General features: G+C 41.7%; 1 protein-coding gene across 2 annotated transcripts in view; it reads left to right on the top strand.

Moving 5' to 3' along the window:
• RAB31 (RAB31, member RAS oncogene family) overlaps positions 1-21,527 on the top strand; it is a 66,024-nt gene that overhangs the window by 19,752 nt on the left and 24,745 nt on the right. For both annotated transcript variants that reach the window (XM_071737149.1, XM_071737150.1), the window contains exons 2-3: positions 9,652-9,731; positions 12,281-12,362. In XM_071737149.1, the coding sequence (XP_071593250.1) occupies positions 9,652-9,731; positions 12,281-12,362 (162 nt within the window). The remainder of the gene's footprint in view (positions 1-9,651; positions 9,732-12,280; positions 12,363-21,527) is intronic.

Genomic DNA, 21,527 nt, shown 5'->3' with positions numbered 1-21,527 from the left:
AGAAAAAGTGGTGCAGTTACCACATAGAGAAGGAAATAGAGTTAATCTGATTTTAACATGCATCAGAGGAAAAAAGCTTTATTCTGCAGCTAGCTTGTGCTCTATACCAGCATTGGCCTGAAATTACACTAGCAGTTAGAAATGATGTGTAGGATGGCTTACCGTGTGAGAAGTGACAGAGAACATCCTAACTTTATGGGAGTAATATACCAGCTGACTTAAAGTATTATCACTTATTGTTAGTTTAAAGGAGGGCATGCAACAAGCAGAAATGCAGACAGGGATGTGCTTGTAAGGTTCACATATTGATGCATAACCAAACAACTTGTGTGGGTTCCTACTGAAGAAGTGAGACGCTGCAGTTTAATCCTCCCCTAAAAACACAGTTGCATTGAGATCCATGTTTGCGCTGGAATTTTGCGGAACTCAATCCCGATATTTGATGGGAGCAACACTGTTCATCTGTCCAAGTACCTGTCACTTGTGAAAGTACATGATATACAAGTACAATGATAGCACATAGGCAGTCCTGGAGGTCAGCTCTGGTTCCAGTTCTTCCTTTGCAAAAATTTGCTTTATGACTGAGTACACCCCAGACCCTTTCAGGAACTCCTTATACATCACTGATGGCATAAGGCCGTGTCTGATGTCATTCAGGGCTCTTTTTGCACACTTATGTTGGCAGACTTGTACAAGCTTTTCAGAGTACCGGTGGTAATGGATCAAGTCAATTAAAGGTGGTGGTGTTGATGGGGTAAGGATAGAAAAACACTAACAGACCTCTCACTTGGTAGAGGGCCTGGCTGAGAGTTGGAAAGTTGTGCTGGTGCTTTGGGAGGCAGACATGCCCCTGGGCCAGGCCTGGAGCTCTGGAAAGAGGATGCCAGCAAATGAATAGGAAAGGGCTCTTCTTTGAGAAACACATGTTGATTGCAGGGGAAAAAATCTATTTCTTATTGGACAGGGCTGCAGTGAAAATTTGAGTTTACAAGAAATGTTTGTGTCCTGAATGAGATGGTTGGTTTTTTGACAGCAGAAGTGAGGCTTCAGAGCACCTCAGCCTTGCATCCCTCTGGTCCAGGCTGAAGCCTCAAGCAGTTCTGTGTTGATGAAGCAGCTGAGAGCCAATGTGTCAGTCTAAGGGCTGCTCTTGTATTTTCAATCTGTGGTGGGATTTGCTCGCTTGATAAGTCTTGCAGATGGAAAAACTGAATACAGTGAGAAGGTATTTGCACTTTTTCCTAGACCTGCTCCACAGTGCATGGCTGTGTTTTTGCTGGGACAAGCCTGACACTTGGCAGAATCAGTTCAGTCCCAGGGGTGTCTCAGAACCCACGTCTCCTGAAAGGTATTTCTCCTTACACTGCTGTCCTCAGACAAATAAGTAATATCCAAATACAGAGAAGGATGAAGGATGTGATTCAGATTAGCAAAAGTTTATTGGGTAGAGTGATTCTTGGATTAAAATGCTGCCCCTGGAAACTGCAGTCAGGGGTCTGTTGTGCATAACTCTTCCTTGTATGTTCATACAGTTGATAAAAATCCAAAGCCAGTTTCAAACGCTGAGAGAGAAACTAGTAGGAGGCTGAAGTAGGAGGGTAGAGAGATGCTGCCACAGCCTTCCAGAGCAGCTGTAACTGGATTAGTAAGACATGGAAAGTATTGCAATGCTGTCTGCATCTGATCATCTGAGTAATGATTAAAATGTTAACAGCAAGCACAGAGGACTAAAGCAGGCTGCAAATTGCAAAGCTTTGTTTTGTTTTTCAGCTCATTGCTTTTTTTACCTCCAAATGGAACTTAACACAACTGTAATCCTGTACTCTGCCTTACCATGCATGTCATGTGCCTTTGGGTTAAGGGCTGGCATTTCTGAAAGCATTGAAGATGCAGGTTGGGTATCTCAGTGCTGCATGCCAGGCCTTGCCCGAGGAGTGGCATTCCTCATGGATTCCAGGCTTGACCAGAGCAGAGCATACATTTCTGTAAAAGCCCAGCAATGCTTTACAGTGCATGCCTAGCAATTTGTTTGATGATAGCTAATAAAATGCTAACCATCTAGCAGCACTCTGATATGATTACACTGCTATGAATTTTCAAGTTCCATTGAAGTCCTGCTAAGGATAATGGGAATGGGCCAAGGGGATTGAGCTGTAAATAAAAACTCAAAGCGTGGCCAATTCTGACAGTGGAAAGAACAGCTATTTTAATGTGCAGAAGCTGAACTGCCAAGTCAAAACCAGCTGCGCTTTACAGAGCTACTAGAGTGAAAGGTCTCTCTGCATTTGCATTTTTTGTAAGACCCATTGATATTTTTTTTTCCTCCCCCTAAAGTTTAAACTGTGTCTTTCAAGCTCAGACTTGCCTGGCCAGTTGCAGAGATTTTGAGTCCCCTTTTTTGATGATAAAGGCTAGTTTTCTCCTTTTTGGCAAGTGTTGTAGCAGCTCAAATATTTTCATGTGTACATCTTCATTATTCAAACAATGAGAGTTCTGCACTGGGCAAGGCAAGGACCTTTCCTTCCTCTCTGCTGTAGCACTGGCAGGAATCAAACTGGTGTAACAAAGAGGAGAATTTAATTTGGGAAATCTTCAGCATAAACTGTCTCCACTGTTATTTTTCAGTTAGTTATGAACCAGCCAAGAAGTTTGTCCGGTGTCATGAATATATGAGAGGCAGCCAGGGATTGTTGCTTCTCTCAATAATCAGGAACAGCCAGCTTCCTCTCTAAGCAGATCCTTTTCTAGGAGAGTGGGATAATTCTTTGACTGTACCCTTGTTCTTTGTTTTATTGAGCCTTCTCCTCACCCCGTGTCCGAAAGATGACTGAAGGCAGCATGATCTCACTGGAAGGTGCACTAAGGGGATCATGTGTGGGCCAAATTTGACCAAGGTTGTTTCTGGCACATGCACTTACTGCACTTCTTGATGATAATGAATCTTGAAAAAACTTCCAAAGAGCTTGCTGGCTGGCTCCAGTATTGCCTTCTGCCTGCAGCCTGGGTTTTCATTGGGTTGGACAGCTTTGTGATTCCAGCTGTAAGCACGATAAAGCAGCTATGCCATGAGAGGCTGCCTGGGGGCTGCACTAAATCAACCTGGACTGCATTGGTCACACTCTTGATCAGGGATCCTCAGAGGAAGGGCTGAGCTGCCTAATGCCCGTGGTGCCTTTGTGGTTAGGGTGGTTAGCAGGGAGGCTTTTGGAGAGCCCAAAAAGGGCTCTGAGGGGCAGATAGATTCCAGCTTTGAGGTGCAGGGGAGTCCTGCTGAGTTCAGTGGAAGCCACATGAGCTGTGAGATGAGTTTCTTGTTTGTGAGAAAGAATAGACTTGTCACACTAAGTTTCTCTTATTGTTGAAACAATATTGGCTTTAAATGCTTTTCTGGGGCACTTGGTGTTAATACCTTCTAGGCTGTTAAAGTATGATCATTCTTCTTATGATATGTAAGACAAACAGATGTTAAACTTAGTTTTAATAAGACCTCTGCCTATAGATCATTTCTCAGTGATTCTTGAATATTACAAGAAATGCTATGAAGAAGCAGAATTCTTAATTTGTAAACAATTCTACAAACTGAAACACCATGAGCTGAATCTTGGCTTTATCTAAGCTGGTGGGAAGCCTCCGTGTGTTGAATCCCTGTTTCACAGAGCTCAGTTCTCCTTTACTCCTCTGCAGGTTTTTGTGGCACTCATCTCCAGGGTATCTACACCCTCTTTTAAAGCTGAAATGGGAAGTTAGTCATGAGATCTGTGGTGGTTACCAGCCAGATGTTCTTTTTTTTTTTCTCCTTACTGTGCAAGTGGGAGGACAGAAGGCAGTTTCTTCAGTATGTTCATTCTTCATGTGCTGTTTCCTCATGTGAAATGCCAACTAGTAGTCTTGTTTTATTTGCATTTTCAAAATCCTAGAGTCGTAAAAGAATTTTTGCATGGTTTATCAAATTTTACATCTATTTTAAAAGCCCTCTGTGCTAACATAGCACAGAAAGATTCTGCGTAATCAAGAATAAAATAGCTGTTGCAGTAGTGTGCATAATTATAGGGCTGCTGTTTAGTCATCAGTCACGGTATGTGTGGACTTTTTGTGAATTCAACATTTATTCCATTTCAGATGTAAAAAGAATTTACCTGAGAAGCTTAGTTTACATGGCAAAATAGGACTTGACCCATCTGAATCTATTAAAACCTAATATAATATCAAGCCTAAAGACTAACATCCTTATTGGGGATGTGCTGGGGATGTAGTTCCTTTCAGTTTGGAAAAGTGCTTGTAGGACTAAGCCCTGTGGTTGTGGAAAGGTATAAATGAGACATCCTGATTAAAGAGCTCAATTCTCTGGCATCTAATTTTTTTTTTTTTCTTCCAGGATGCACACACATCTGAAACAGACAAAGGAATTTACCAACTGCATATTTGTAATGGGAGAATGGTTTTCTTCTTTTAATATATTGCTCATATTGAACCGCTTTTTTTTTTTTTTTTTTTTTTTTTTTTTTTAAATCTTTCTCTGTGCTGCTGCAAATCAGCCAGAAAAAAATCAGCATCTGAGTTGTTGTTTGCCTGCAAATGAGCTGCCAGCATCATGTAATTCTGATGGCTTGAAATACAGTCTCATCTCCATTACAGTAATGTAAGCTGAGAAGAGCCAAGTGGGGTGGTTCTGTGTGAGCCAGGAGTGTGGGTGGAAGCACCAGTTTTTGTGACATGCTGCTCTCCATTCTGGTGCTCTTAAAATCCTGGTGCCTAAATCTGTGTGTGGGTAAAGGATTTTAGAGGAACAGAAATAAAGTAGGAATTGGTCATGCTTGCATGATTTCCTTCTATTTAGCAGAAACATCTGATACAGCTTCAGATTTCCATATCCATTTTGCTGACCAGTGGGAGATTCTGAAATTGTAGCTGCTGCTTCTAGTGAACTAATAGTGGTTCACTTGTTGTGGATTACATTTCTTCTCCTTTCCTTCCTCCCCACCCCACTCCACTTTTTTTGCTTATCTTGGTACAATGCAATTTATAACTGATACTTTTTAAGTGTTCTACTAGGCATATGAAGAAGAAAGGAGAAAAGCAAAATATGCAGTTGGCTGCACGAGTGACTCATCAAATGCATCATGAACATCTTGATTCAGAATAATTATTTTATATTTATTCCTTTCTTGCCACTCCAAGAGTGGTATGCTCTTGATCATGATGAGTCAATTAGTATAGTGCAGAAAGTAGATAAGAATTTTTCTGAAGAATTACAGGATCTGCTCCTTAAAGTGGGACATAACTCCTGAGGACATATTTTCAGTTTCTGAAACTTGTCCAAACCACTCAGCTCAATACCGCTGTGACCTTTTACATAAGCAGAAAGTTTATTGCTTGGTGCATGTTTGATGTTACATGTACACTAGCATGGAATTAAAAAAAAAAAAAAAAAAAAAAAAAAAAAAGGAAAAAAAAGGATTAGAGGGTGTAAAAAACGACTAAAAGGAGAACTTTGAGAACTGAAAAAAGAAGTAATCTGCATGCGTGAAGGTTACCGAAGTATGTGGCTTGACAAGTCTGTTAAAATCCTTTGAAGAAAAAGGAACAAAAAAAGGGTGGTTGTCCCTACCAGATGTTAGAAAAATGGATATAAGTAGAGGAAGACCATATAGCAAAGGACAAAGCAGATGGTAGCAGGGGAGCTTTGTACAGCCTTAGTAAGGAGGTTAAATTAGATTCATTGCTGAAAAGAGAATGCCTTTTCTGCTTCTTTGAAGTGACCATGCTTTATTTACTTCACTTCTGCAGGATTGACCTGAAGGATAGTTCCCTGTCAGTAAAAGATGCAGTCTGATTAGTGGTAAAGATTTGCACTAAGTTTTCAAGTTGTAAAATGCTCCTCAGCCATGATTTGCTTTGCTTTCAGGCAAGTGAATGTCTTATTTGACAGGTGTGGGTATGGTAACGCGGACTGAAAATTGTCTAAGTTGTTTTAAATCCTGTGTTGGAATGCTAATCACTGCCTTAAATTGGAAGCTTTTTTTTTTCATTTCCTTCCTCTCTGTGCTCTAATTATACGCTGCTAGTTGACCATTTGTATCCTCCAGGCAACAAAACAGAAGCTGGGAGTGCTTGTTTCAGCTGAACCCCCCCTCTGCAATAAACCACCTGGCTCCTGGGAAGCACTGGACACTGGCTGCAGCCGTGGTCATCCTAAGGACAGGTTTATTTGTGGTCCAAGTTCAGTGATTTCACTGGCATTACACCAGGGGTAAATTTAGCCCTCTCTGTAGTCCAAGCAACCCCAGGAGCAAAGTGTAAGAATGCTGCTAAGCTTCTTTAGGGCTGTTGGTGTGGTGCCTGGCACATGCTTAAGTTTAGCCATGCTTGTTGGGAGGGATGCAAGGGCAACAGAAACCTTTGAAGTTCATTTAACATTAATGTGAAACATTAGTAAGAGTCAGGAACTGTAAGATGAAGAGGTAGGAACTTCCAGGAAGATGAGCTAAGCTTTAAGACACACTTGTGGATGCCACATCCTTGCCAGAGACAGGGCTCCTCTTGCTTAGGACATGTAATTGCAGTTGCCCTTCTGTGTGACCTGTCAAGGGAGCTGAAAGAAGTAGATGAAACTAAAGCATCATTGGGTCACAGGAGTTAACAGCTAGCTTCAAATACGGTGGCAGAAACTCTGTCCCCACAAGAGGGAAATGTAATTCCTCACACCCAGTCGTTTATAGCTCTGTTTTCTCTACAACGTTCAAAATCCGGCGTAATAATTAAATCCTCCGTTTCAGTGCAGAGAACTATTTTTAAACATTTTTTATTAATGTATTCTGCCATCCTGGTCTAGTAGTTATATGGCGATGTCATCTGGAATGGCTAATGAAGGCAAAATTTGGGAATAGCAACAGGATGTGTTGCTGCTGTTGATCAAAGGCTGTGGGGATGGTTTTAAACACTGCTTCTCACTTTGATCTTTTTTTATTGATTGAGCACAGTAGATAAACAACCGTCTGTGTAGCATGAGCATTTATTACGGCTTTTAAGCTGACTAAGAACAGCTTTGAATTAAATATGAGAGCTTAAATGATGGTTTTCTAGTAAGTGCTGTCTATAAAGACTTCACTTCTGGAGGCAATGCAGTTTCATTTGAGCATGGTAAAAGGAAATCTAAATACAGGTATTCTTTTTATTTCATATTCAAAAAGAAGACAAAATATCACAAAACCGATTTCATGAAAGGCAAAGGCTTTTTAATATGTAGTTATGAGTGGGCAAAGGCTGTTTTTTGGGGTTTTTTTGTATGTTTTAATATGTAGTTGTATGTGTGGTGCTCTCAACAAAATGTGTTCTCTTGTCTTGGCACTTCTAGAGAAGTTTGTGTAAATTAATCTTAAGTGTCTTAAAATGTGGATACAAATGGAACTACCAGGTGCAATCTGGTAGTTCTGCAATCACTTCCAATGAAATTAATAGAAAAGTTTCCATTGACTTTTTAATGAGTTAGATTGGACCCTGGGCTGTCATTGTTAATGTCTTGGAAAGGTCAGGATCGATTTTCTGGCATCCTTTTTGTCTCTAAAGGAGCCTTTTTGCAATTCTGTGGGAGACATAGCAATATTGCTGTTCCTCTTCCTTGATCGTTCTCTGTATAATTTACTTTCTTCTAACTACCACCCAAGGCTTTGTGGAATAACAGAAACAAACTGAAAAATCCTGCATTTTGGGGAACTTGTTCATATCTTTAATGCCTAAAATAGTGTTTTTGCATGATGTAAAGCTTTCTGCTGTGTGGCCCCACCCTCCTTTTATTTTGAATTTTATTCCAGTATCCAGTATCCATAGTATCTTTTTTCTTCTATACAACTGCTCTTATTTTTCCTTTCTGTTTGTTTGTTGGGAGGGGGACTAAAAGAAAGAGACTATTCCTGGTAATGGAATCAGACTGCCACATTGCAGCCTAGAAAGCAAGTTGTGTTACATTTAAGGTAATGGTGTTTCACTGCAGTTCAGTAACACAACCTAAAGCAGGGATAACTGCACATCTCTGGGGCTACAAATCTTTGGATTCCTGCCTTTTCGAAACCACCTGGAGCCTCTGTGAAGTTTCCACCAAGCAGACTTGTTTGCCTTGCCGTGGAAAAGTTAGTTCCACTAAATTAGTGCTCAGTTTACCAGAAGAGCTCGCCAAGCCTCTCTCTATCATCTACCAACAGTCCTGGCTCACTGGGGACATCCCAGATGACTGGAAGTTGGCGAATGTCACGCCAATCCACAAAAAGGGCCGGAAGGAGAACCTGGAAAACTCCAGGCCTGTCAGCCTGACCTCAGTGCCTGGCAGGGATATGGAACAGATCATCCTGGGGGCAATCACACAGCACCTACAGGATGGAGAGGGGGTCAGACCCAGCCAGCACGGGTTTAGGAAGGGCAGGTCCTGTCTGACCAACCTGATCTCCTTTTATGATCAGGTGACCCACCTGGTGGATGAGGGGAGGGCTGTGGATGTGGTCTACCTGGACTTCAGCAAAGCCTTTGACACCGTCTCCCACAGCATTCTCCTGGAAAAGCTGTCAGCCCACAGCTTGGACAGGGGCACTCTGTGCTGGGTTAGGAACTGGCTGGAGGGCCGGGCCCAGAGAGTGGTGCTGAACGGTGCTGCATTCAGTTGGCGGCCGCTCACCAGTGGTGTCCCCCAGGGATCAGTGCTGGGCCCAGTTCTGTTTAATATCTTTACTGATGATTTAGATGAGGGGATTGAGTCAATCATCAGCAAATTTGCAGGTGACACTAAGATGGGGGGAAGTGTGGATCAGCTGGAAGGCAGGAGGGCTCTGCAGAGGGACCTGGACAGACTGGAGAGTTGGGCTGATTCCAATGGGATGAGGTTCAACAAGGCCAAGTGCCGGGTCCTGCACTTTGGCCACAACAACCCCATGGGGAGCTCCAGGCTGGGCACAGAGTGGCTGAGAGCAGCCAGGCAGAAAGGGACCTGGGAGTCTGGATTGACAGGAAGCTGAACATGAGCCAGCAGTGTGCCCAGGTAGCCAAGAAGGCCAATGGCATCCTGGCCTGTATCAGGAACAGTGTGGCCAGCAGGTCCAGGGAAGGGATTCTGCCCCTGTATTCAGCCCTGGTGAGGCCACACCTCGAGTCCTGTGTCCAGTTCTGGGCCCCTCAGTTCAGGAAGGAGATTGAGGTCCTGGAGCAGGTCCAAAGGAGGGCAACCAGGCTGGTGAAGGGACCTGAGTGCAGATCCTATGAGGAGAGGCTGAGGGAGCTGGGGGTGTTCAGCCTGGAGAAGAGGAGGCTCAGAGGAGACCTCATCACTCTCTACAACTCCCTGAAAGGAGGGGGTAGCCAGGGGGGGGGTTGGTCTCTTTTCCCAGGCAACTCTCAGCAAGACAAGTAATATAAAGTCCATCCCCCAAAAATAGAAGATTTGGGGGAGAAGGCAGTGTTGGGAAGAGGACCAGGGAGTTCTGGTAACAATGATGACATTTGAAAAACATTATTAACATGTTTGCTTTTCTTTTGAACTGTTTAACCTCCTCCACTTGCCACTAGAAAGGATTCAATTTCACAAACGAGTATATGGCTAATTCTTCAGGTGAAGTATTGATGTGTAGGGTCTCCTGAATTCACTGTCATACTTTCTTTTATTTTCAGGATACTGGGGTTGGGAAATCGAGCATCGTTTGTCGATTTGTCCAGGACCACTTTGATCACAATATTAGTCCTACAATTGGGTATGTACTTGTGCATAGTATCTTTTTTCTTCTATACATTTTTTAAAATTATTGCCCTCAGCTGAGCTCCTTTCTTTTGCTTGCTCTCAAGACTCTGAATATTGTGTATCTTTTTTTTCTTCAGTTTATCAATCTCACTGAACCCCTCAGTCTCCTTCAGCAGCTTTCAGCTCATACTACCTGTTTAGAGAGCTTGGGGCTGCCCCAAAGCTGCTCAGCTCTGCTCTGCTCTCCCAGTTCTGGCAATACTGAAGGAGCTTCAACATACTGTGTTGCAGTGTATTCTACTCTGGAAGGGTTGACAGAGCTCTGACATTCCACTCCTGTGAATGGTGTCTCTTGAAATGACCTCTTTTCTGGGGCTGTCCAGAACCATGCTGTGTTGACCTCTGCTGGGTGTTGTGACTTCCAGCTGTTCTGTTTTGGTTTTCTTCCCTGTCTTACACCAAGAGATTCTTAGATGTCTTTCTTGTTTGGTTTCCTTTTCTTTTTGCTTTCTCAAGACCTCACCACTTCAGATTGATCATAGGACCTTAGGTTTAAAATCACTTTAGTTTCCACTGCTAGTGAGTTATCAGATCTGATCCTTGGGGCCTGAAGAATTAAAATCCTGCAACCCCAGTAGGCTGTGATCTGCACGATTACCAGGACACCCCATGGCTGTGTAAAGTCAGGAGAACTGTGGGGAGCTCTTTATTGTACCTACATTGTATGTCCTGACAGGCTGGGCTGGAAGGTGTACAGTGTCCTCTCTCAGATGTGAACATGCTTCCTTATAGGTTTAGGACATGTTACATTTTCCTGTCTTTCTCAAAATAGGAAGAATGTAATTTAAACTAAATATAATTAACTCATACCTGCTCATCTCCAAAAATGTCAAGCTTCCCTATGTCAGACCATCAGAAGCCTTTATCCTGTAGTTGGTTTTAAATCGTATTTTTTTTCTTTTAACATCTTAGAAACAAATGTGCCAAGTCCAGTGTTACCTGTAAAATTTTGAAAATTCATCACTTATGGGAAAGGAAGGTGATATGTAATCACAAAGCCATAATTTGGGTGGGAAGAGCTGATCTGGCTTGTATGCTAAAGCTGTTTTAAATAATCTGTAAAGGGCTGGTATTGATTGTTGTGTGTTGCTCAAAGGGTTAGAGAGTATCTTCCAAAGCTCTGCCTTTTGATGCATGAAGGAGTCTCAGCTGGAAGTCACACACACTGAAGTTCCAGGACAATGTTGGACTCCTAAAAGAAATGACTAGAGAAAAATGGACAGAGAGAAAAGGAAGCATGTAACAAATAACATTATTGACTGAAGGACACTTGTTTTCAATGAAGGAATTGATGGGAACTTGAGTGGTTCTTCTAAGCTATCAGCAGCCCTTTTTCCCAAGCAGCTGTTGTTGCTAAGTAAATGTCTTCTGGTAAAATGGGAAAAAAAAGCACCCAGCCTTTAAATTTTCATAATTATGGTAGGAGAGGGAAAATATTTTTCTTTTTGAGGATTAAAATATGAAATCCAGCTTGCACACAGGTGCTATTACTTGTCTGTGTATAGGTTTTTTGGTTTATTTTGTCCAAGTTAAATGTTTTAAATATACAGTCCTTGCAATCTACAGTAGCTGCTGAGTCTCTAAAGTTATGTTTTTTAAGCTATAAAGTGTTGCTTAATGATTTAAGGAAAGTGACAACTGAAAGCACACACTCTGAAAATAGTCAAAGAAAATGTAATGCTTTTTTGCATTCCTTAATATTTTTATGAGCAATGCAGCATTATTAAATTTGAGTAATTTGAAGATGGCTGTAGAGGAGAACATTCTCAAGAAATGTTTTGATCAGTCATATGTCAATTGATGTTTTTGTAATAACAGTGCATTCTATGAAATGCATTTTTATGAGCTAAGAAAAAACCCATATCACTGCAGAAGTTATTTGGCAGTATCCAGATAGAAAGGGAAAAAAATAAATTACCAGATTTAAGGAGTAATTCCTAGTCAGCTTTCAATTCAAATGCCTCAATATAGAAAAAGCCTATGTATCTGTAACTCTTTTTCCTAAAAGAAGAAAAATCACACTGTGCAACACAGACAAATCTCATTTTCTACCAAAAATACAAGAAGTCACAAAGATGTGTTCGCCTGAGTTGAGAAGAGAATGTTTTTCCATTTGTTCACAATGTGCATTCCAGCAGGTGACTTGTCTGCTCCCTGGTGCTCCAGTCTCCTAGGTTTAACTCCAAAGTTGTGGTTCATTACCTGGTATGATGCTGGCTAATGCCTTTTTCTCAGGTCCATATCACTGAGAAGATGGAGCTAGCAAGTAGTAGAAGCTAAGTATGAATGGCAGGACCACTCTGAACCTCAGAGGCTTTCCCCTTCTTTTAGAAAACTTTCATAGGTATCATATATTTTGTCTGAGAAAACCTGTAGGCATTTTTTCAAGGTTTTGGACTTTCCCTATATGCAATCTAACCAAGCAGAGCTGGCTGAAGTCTGTATGTTGCATATTCAGAGTCACGGTCATATTATGAATTTCCTCTGCTTTCTTCATTTCAGAGCATCCTTCATGACTAAAACTGTGCCTTGTGGGAATGAGCTTCATAAATTTCTAATCTGGGACACAGCTGGTCAGGAACGGGTGAGTATTACTTTGCAATATGCCTTTATTATCCCAATCTCTTTTAATGTGTTGGTGTACTTTTTCTAAACCTTTCATCATCAGAAGACTTTTCAGGTGTAAGAACTATTGAATCTTTGCAAGGCTTTGCAAAGGTCAGTAGTCATGATATATATAGATTCCTGCTTCACAGGTGGGGAAAATGCAGAGGCAGGCTGACCATACCACTTGCCTTAAAAAGAATTTTAAAAGACTGGTGTGACTTATCAGCCCCTTTCCTTGAGACAGCTTAGGCAGTGCCCAAGCTGTCGCAGCTCCCCTCTAGTTTTATCAGATTTATGTGTGGCAGCTTTCATTGACACTGGAAAGCATTTGACTTCCAGCCCATGGGCTTAGTGGATGATCTGAGCTTAGGTGGTGACTCCGGAGTCGTCCTGAGTTGGCATATGGAATATGGGCATGGATTGTGTCTGTCACTATTGTCTTGGAAATGAGCACCAGCAATCTGAACCACTTGATTTTTCAAGTGCACGAAGTGAAAGCTTTGGCTTCTTAAAAAAGCCATGGTGGAGTTTATAGGCAGTAGCTCATACTGACTGTGTGTAAGCCTGGTTGGTCATTTGTTTCTTTTAAGAGCCCCAGTGGCAATCATGCACAGTGATATGCTGACTGCAGAGCATATTCTCTTAATTCTTAGTATTTATCTTGAGTTTGAAAGACATGGAAAAACCCGTTCACACGTTTTAAAATATCTTCAGACTTGGTTGTGAAATTGCACTGTTGCTGTTCATAGAAAAATGTAGCTATGCTCATATTAGGTTGAGATAAAATGAAATGTTTATGTAGGCAGTTATGTCATGTCCCACTGCAGTGTCCGTGCCTTGTATGTGAATTGCAGGCAATGAAGATTTTTGCTGTTAAGAGCAGGAAATGCTTGTGCTTTTATTTACAATGCCCAGAATGATGTAAAGTGGCCCTGATGAGATCTGTTGACTCTTAGTAATTCACTATATTATTTATGATGGGAAAATGGATATTGAAAAACATATTTGAAGTACAGCATCATTTCTTCCCTTGAATCTTGTTTGTTTCATTTCTGCATAGTCTGGAGCCGATATCTGACTAATTATTGCAAGAGGTAACAAAAGTTCAGTTTTCTTTCTCATGGCCTGTGTTTCCTTGCACTCTCTCTCTCCCTCTCTCTCTCTCTCTTCCCCTCTCTTTCCTTCACTGCCCTGCTCTGCTTTTGTTATGTATTTTTGAGGTGGTTTTTGTTTGTTTGTTTTTCTGTTTTTTAATTTTGGACCCTTAGCACACCAAACTCGGTTCCTGACATTTAGATATAGCTATTAACCTATTTTCCCAAATAATCTGAAGACTGTCAAATTAGGTGAATATTAATAAAGTCATGTTTACTGAAATGATGCCTCATTTGAGGCAGGAAATCTGTGATGGAACTCTGACTCTTGGACAAAAAAAATGCATCCTTCCTATCTAGTCCCTTATGTTTCCTCTCATATTTTTTTAAGCTTATTGTTTTTCAAACATCTGTATTCTTTTCTTTTTTTGTGTGTTTGTGTGTGTGCAACAACGATGAGCAGTGACCACCACAAACCTTGTTAAATTACTCAGAATCTATTGCAGATAAGTTATGTTACAGATATTTATGTGCACCCATGAATTATTACCTCTTTAGGCCGGAGATGATATTTTTCTTCTGTGTTTGCACACTGTATTCCCAGTCCTTTACTAAGCCTCCAGGAAACTGGAGTGATACAGTAAATAAAATTGATGTGTATTGAGTGCTAGCTACCAAGGCAGACAAGTTTCCTAGGGGAGGCCCAGACTGTTCCAGGTCATTCTCTGTACAGGCACATCCCCATTTTACAGCTGAACACATGCTGCTTCTCAATAGCTTGTTCATTTTAATTTGTATTTGGGATTCTAGTTGCTTTGTCTTCTTTGTGTTGCTTCTTCTGATCTGCTGTTCAAGACCAAATGTCTCCCCCTGTTAATTTTCTTCTTTTTATCCTGTAAACAACAGTGATGACCCAAAGCTTCCAGGCTACCCCAACTCCTAGGCCTGCTGCTGTTTTTCACAGTGAACTAAGAAATGTCTTCTGAGTGGTGTTTCTGTTTTGAGAGCTGTTGTCCTTGCCTTTTTCCTTGTGATTTTTGGTGAGGCTCTGCATTCCAGTGTGAAAGGCTGGAAGTTTTGTCAGTGTTTGGCTGTGTTGCTGATAACACTGTGTAGGATTTCCTGCGTTTGCAACGTGGCCTTCGTTTGCCTTGGCTCTTCCCAACACAAGGTCAAACATAGGATTTGTGAGTGCTTGTTCTAGAGTGGGTGCACTCTCTGCTTCTCCAGCTGTTCCAGCTGTTGCTGATGTGACTGGGCTTATTTAGTCAGAAGAAAAGGCTTAGGGGTGATCTTATTGCTCTCTACAGCTACTTGAAGGGAGGTTGTAGAGAAGCCAGTGTTGGTTTCTCCTCCCAAGTAACTAGCAATAGGACAAGAGGCAGTGAGTTTAAGTCATGCCAGGGTAGGCTTAGGTTGGATATTAGGAAAAATTTCTTTACTGAAGGAGTTGTGAGGCATTAGAATGGGCTGCCCATGGTGAAGTCGCCATCCCTGGAGGTGTTCAAGCAGAATTTAGACATGGTGCTTTAAGATATGGTTTAGTGGTTGTGGTAGTTGGATTATGTTTGGACTTGATGTCTTGAAAGTCTTTTCCAACATTAATGAATCTATGATTCTATGTGGAGCCTCCTCTGGGCTGCTGCTGCTCCCTGGAGCAAGCTGTAACCACAGCCTTGCTTATCCTTGAAAGTTAAGCACAACCATTAACAATAGTGGTGACAATAGCAGCAGCACTTCTGTGCTCCTTGCTTATGAGTGTCTCTTTTTTTATGAGTTTTCTCCTCCTTGAGTTTCTCTGAGAACCAGAGTGGGAAACTGCCAGCTTGGAGAGTGTAGAGGAACCACTCTTCAGTATCTTTGTCACAAAACCTTATTTATGCAATTCTCTGTGAGGACCAATGTGCCTCTTTGCCTTCCTTCAGTCAGCTTGGAGAAACTGGAAATTCAAGCAGCTGCTTCTGAAGAGGAGCATGCCCTGGGTGCTCAGAGAACTCAGCTGGAAGGACTCAGCACCCCCTTGAGGCCTTAAATCAACTTCCAGGTGGCCACTTGTAATGTCACAAGCCTTCAGAAATGCTGGTCTTTACTGGGACTGAGAGCTTGTAGGAGTACTTGAGTTGGTTGAGGACCTTTGATATACAGGCCAGCCAGTCAGAAGCTGATAATGGAAAACAGATTCATAGGGATATTAGCTGTAGTGTTTTATTTCTTTTGTGTCAGGAAACTCCGTATTGTAGGCAGGAGAGAAGGAACCAGAATTGCCATTTTGTGCAAAATAATGAGTAAATATCACTGCTGTAGAATGACATTAATGCAGCAGAAAATGGAGATCAAAAGCACTGCTGCCACAGCCTTGGTGGGAGTGAAAGCTCAGCACGCTTCCCAGAGGAGACCCTGGAGAGGGGTACATGGCTCTCCAGCAGCTCTCACTGTGGAAAATACACATTGTTTTTGATTGCACAAGGAGAGAGCTTGTTAATCCTTTTATCTCTTTTTTTTTTTTCTTTTCCCATTTTTGGGAAGGGAGAATGATAAACAGGCAGCATACTTAACAAAATCCTCCTGCTTTTCTGTGGCTAAGTACTGGTCTCTGCAGACCCAGTTGTGTTGGTGTGCTATCAGACAAGCTCACTTTATTCTGTTTTTCAGTCACTTTCCCTCCACCCCACTAATTTCCAAATGTCACTTTTTTGTCACTATCTCACTTTTTCTCCATCAGCTATAAACTGTTGCCATGAATTTCTGGGCTTAAATGCACAACAGGTACATTATTGTTAGTGACGATTCCCTCCCCTAAGTAGAGTCTCTTCACAAGTTAGTTAATGATGTTTTTATTAGCATATATTTTGGTTCATGATACTCTTTAAGTAGCTTCTAATTGCAAAGCTTTGTTTGAATACCTTGGGTGGCTGCCAGCTTTCCATTTTGCCAGCTGAGAACTATTGCAGCAAATAGTTAGGGAGCCTGAGGGCCACATTTCTAGGGCAGGAAAATTTATCTCTGTCCTTTTAAAATTCACTATGTTGAACTCTGGGATTTTTAATTTTGTTTAATAGAAGGAGCCTCAATTACTTGTTAAGTTTAAACCTTCATAGGAATTATCCTGAGTTGTGGGGCTTTTTTTTTTTTTTTACTCCATTTCCAGGAAAAGGCTGACTGATGAGATATCTACAGCACTTTATAGCCCCCTCTTGTCTCAGCAACAGTAGTTGTCTTAGTGATTTAGACATAGTCTCACAAGGTAGGGGGGGGAAATACTCTTTGAGAGGAGGACTTGTCCTTGCCATAGTCTTTCCTGAGATTTTTCCCCTAAGCTGAGCAACCTAATAAAAAACCAGACTGTCCTGACAGGAGTTAATACCATCTGTCAATGACATGTATTACTTCTGCAGTCAAGACATGGCCTGAATTTTGCTCTACAGGTTTTATAGGTGACTCTGATCAGTTGCAGGTCAGTCAGTGGGGAGGTAGTTCTTTGAACATGGTCTCAGGACCTCACCATGGGGGGCTACTGCCAGCATGTTGGAAAGGGGAACAGGTGATTTGGTAGTATGTGCATTTGTAAGAAGAGCATGGGAAGCATTAAAGCTAGTAAGTGAATGTGTTGTTTTTACTGGTTTTAGAATAAAGCATGGTAAATCGTTTAAAAGATGCATGTGGATGTGGTTTTTTTCTTAAGCTTCAACAAACTTGTAGGGTGTGTAGCTTGACAGTGAGACATGGTTTAGGCGTAGTGCCTTTTGCATCCTTTGTTTAACAGCTGTAAACTTCAGAAGGGCCAAGCACAGGTCACTTCTGTGGTGGTGCAAAAGTTTGGTTTCTGCTTATTTAAAATATCTTCAAAAGATTATCCTAAAGTGTTGCAATTTCCCCCTCTTTAAGAATTTTTACATATTTGAGAAAAATGCTTATATATATGTATATGTATATATATATATGTATGTGTGTGTGTCTTCTTCGATTTAACTGGCAAAAAATATCTGTAGGTCCAAGACAGACAAATCTTTCCTGATTTATTCAGCTTTCAAATTCTGAGAACTGGAATAGCAGCCTTCAATCATGTAGGAAAAACTACTCGAGGTTATAAAATGCTAAATGGCATCTGATAGGGGCTTTCGTGCATAACATTTTTCCATTCGCCCTTTGCCAGCTGAGAATGTCAGGAATTTTGTATCCCTCCCTGAACCACTTCTTGTGTGAGAAGCTTATGTTTCAGGATAATCTGTTTGGCACTTCTGGTTTTTGCCTTTGCTTCTCTGGTCACCACAGATTTTCTGTTTATTAGCAGCCACTGCCTCAAAGTTGACAGGAATGGGGTGTTTAAATGCCCAGACTTGACCAGGCAGAGGAATAGCAGCTTGGCAGTGCAATGAGCAACACTGACAAAATGGTGGCAGCCTCTGACTCTTCCTGTGTGGGTTTTTTCTTGATCTATGGAAGCAGTTCAGGGAGCTCTCCTGCACAGGCTGGTGGTAACGTGTTGCTGGCACGGGTCTACCTTGCTCTTTGTGAAAAGAACCACAGTGGTTGGGGTTGTAGGAAGAGAGGCCAAAGTGTGAGGAGGAATGTGCTTCAGGTGGATGTGGGGACAGGACTGAAGAGGTTTGTGGGGCAGGAGGGGCTGAGAACAGGAGAAAGAAGACATCACCTGGAGAGGGGCTGGGAATAGACTGCTGAGCAAGTGGATGTGGGAAGGTCCAATCTCTGGTCCCAGTCCAGTGAGTTCGTGCCCTAGGAAGGGGAAGGATGTTGCAGAGCTATGTCACTGGCCACACACCAAAGTGTCTAGCAGAGGGCCAGAAGCTGTGGCTGTCCTTACTATTAATGGCACTCCAGTAAAAAAAGGTTATGGATCTCTGACCTCAAGAGGAGCCAAGCAGTTTGGTCTTGTCCACTCATGCAAATGCACTGTCAGAGAGCAGCTTCTCAAGAATGGGAATGAAATCTATTCAAATGATTACTGCTGTCAGGAAGCAAATCTTGTGCTGCTATGCACCTGCAGGTGCTTGAAAAAGGCACCATGTGGAAAACCCTTAGCTGAATTCAGCCCTTGATGTGAGAAGGAGTGTGGTGCTCGCTGAGCACTTCCCTGGTTCTGCTTGCCCTCTGCATCCTTACCCTTTCCAGCCCTGCTTGTAGGCAGAATTACAATCCTTCTGCAGCAAGAACAAGTGATGTTCTTTACAGCCTAGGATGGAAAAAGCAACCCAGCAGAGGGCTTGTGGGGTTTTGTTGGTGGTGGTTTTGAGTTTGGTTTTTTTTTTGGTTTTTTTTTTTTTCCCTTTTGGCTATGGAGTTTGGAGGAGGCAGCCCTGCTGTGGCAGTAAGCCAGCACTTGGTGTAGCACTACAGGATGGTGCCCAGAGCTGCAGACATGAATTAAGTGTTCCCTGCTGTGCCTGGCAGATTGACTGGATCCCGGCTGTCTTCAGCAGCATTTGTCAGCCTCCATACAAATAGGCAGGAGTGGTAGGTTTTCATTCCTGTATTGATTTAGCCTCTGTTTTGCTTTCTAAGTCAGCATTGCAGAAGAAGTGGCTAAGAGGCTTTCACTGCCACAGCTTGGGTGTGATTGGCATTGAATTTGTTTTTCTCTTTTAAGTATTGAAATATGGCTACTCTGTGGGTTTTTCTTCTTCCCTGTTTTGGATGGCTAGTACAGAGGAAACTTGAAAAGCATTACCTACAACCAAATATGCCCAGGAAACAGAAAGCAAAATGTTAGAAGGCTTTTAAATTGTTGTTAAGTTCCTTAATGGTGGGTTGGTTCCATTTTTCTGCCCTTTGCAAGCATGAAGTTTCTTTTGGCTTCAGTTGGTCAGATCAGGGGTTGCAGAATCCCATATTACTCCTGAGTTCAATGAGGGCAACTCTGGTTATGCTGAACTGGTGTTTGCACTACCTAAGACTGAATTCACCCCCTTTGCTGCAGGGCTGTAGAGCTGTGAAGGTTCAGCAGCTTCTTGTTGGATGCTGGGAGGAACAGAAGATCTGTTTTCAGAGGAAATTTCATAATGTGCATGTGGCCTCCTTCTTCCTCAGTGGCAGAGATGACAAAGCACAAGTCTGAAGTGGATGTGTTGGTAGAGGAACAGGAGAGGGGGGGAAAAAAAAAGCAAACTTTTTGTGGGTACTGAATGAAAGGCACAGGACTTCTAAATTTCTGTATTCAGCGAGCTGCTAGTGATAATTCACTCATTATAAAATGATGAGAGGTATTCCCAGTGCCTGGAAAGACATGGTGGAAAATAGTAGAAAAGGAGGGAATGAAATTCAGTAGTATAAGTAGGTGGGGTTTTATGGTTGGTTATGTGTCAGAAGAAGTACAGTTAATGTCTAGAACACATACAAACCTGGTCATATGCAGTCAGGAGAGATGACCTGAAGCTGGACCAGTCACAGAAAAAAACAATTAAATTCTGCTTTGTCCCCATTACCTTATATGTGGACTGGAAGACTCTGGTTTAGCAGACTGGCAAAGTTAAGACTGCATTATGTTCATATTTCAGCTAAAAATAAGCTCTGATACTTGAATTCTAGTAAGTCAAGATGCAAGTAAATCACAAGAAATTTAGGAACCAGCAATTCAGAATTTTATTATTTGTCAAAATAAAATGCTCCCCATAGGAACTCCATGGGCAAAAAACCCCAGACAAACAGGTGATTTTAGGGTGAATCTCAGTCAGCTTTTAAAACAGGTTGGAAGCATGGTTATTTGTGATGTTGGGAGCTGATAGATGACTCCTTTGGGTCTACGTTTCCCTCTTAATCCACACTGATGTGAGCTGCTGCTCGCTGCAGGCAGGAGTGATGTGCCAGGATGCTGCTTGGGACAGGGCAGTGACTCCCTTGCAAGCTGGGTTGTGACCTGGGTGTCCAGGTGGCAGAGCCAAGAGTGGTTGCCCCAGTGCTTTAGGTGGCCCCTCTGGAGAAACAGGGTTGTTCTCATGCCAGATCTCAAACTGCTTCTCTTTCTCCCAGTGTTCTTGGGAATTACTGGATACAGAAATACTGAGCTATAAAATCAAGGTTATGGACACTGTAATTCATGATACAGAAGGTAGTCCTGTGAGATTTAATTTTGAGAGCTGAATTTTTTGTGTGTCACTTGTTTTGGGTGTCTGTCCCACATTTGGTCCTTGGCAGGTGAAAAATGTGCACATTAGTGTTTTGTAGCCCTTTAATCAATTTTGCCTGACTCTTTTTCCAGGTAATTAGGCCAGAAGAATGTTCAAGAGGACTTTGCTTTTGGGCACTGATTTAAAGAAAAAAAGGCATTAAATATGCATTATTATTTACATAATATTTTTTACTAGTATGTTTGTGATGTTGGAAAATCCATGCTCATAAAATACATTTGTTAAGAATCTGCTATTAGATCATGCAGCTTACTCAGAGTTACAAGTTTTCAACCCTTCTTGATTCAGTCAGTGTTGCAAAGAGTCTTTTCCTGTTTTCTTGTGGACAACAGTGATTTCTTTTGACTGGGTGTATCATCATGTTTGTTTATTAGACTGTACAAGAGAATGAGAACTGGGATTTAATTTTGGTTTTATTGGATATTCTGTACTGTGCTAACTGACGCACCAGTGTCCTTTCAGTTGTTATTAAATAATTTTCAAGTACTTTTTTTTTTCCTTACAGACATTAGGAAATTGCATTAAGATACACTCTAATCCCATTTTGGTCATTTTGTCCAATGTAAAATATTAAATCTTGAGTATCAGGTTTATCCAAATAGGAATGTGAGTTTACACATCAGATAAAATCCATCACTCAATATTAACAACAAAAAAAAAAATCTTGAAGTTACATGCCCAAATATAGATGGAATGTTTTATCTTAAAAAGGCCTTATAGTTAAAATATTACTATAGAGAAGGAGGAAATAACTACTCTGTCAGATGAGAAAGTAAATAGATTTTCAGTACAATAGTTAGGTGTTAACAGCAACTACTGAAATTGAGTTCCTTTCAAAGGCTGTTGCCTTTCCAAGCCTAGCTTGCTGTGGTCTTGCCCTCCCTCTTTCCAAGCTTGTGAGGAACC

Source organism: Heliangelus exortis, chromosome 2 (genome assembly GCF_036169615.1).
Source record: "Heliangelus exortis chromosome 2, bHelExo1.hap1, whole genome shotgun sequence".
Taxonomy (NCBI): domain Eukaryota; kingdom Metazoa; phylum Chordata; class Aves; order Apodiformes; family Trochilidae; genus Heliangelus; species Heliangelus exortis.
The sequence above is the reverse complement of the archived record's forward strand: the minus strand, read 5'-3'. Positions and strand labels throughout refer to the sequence as shown.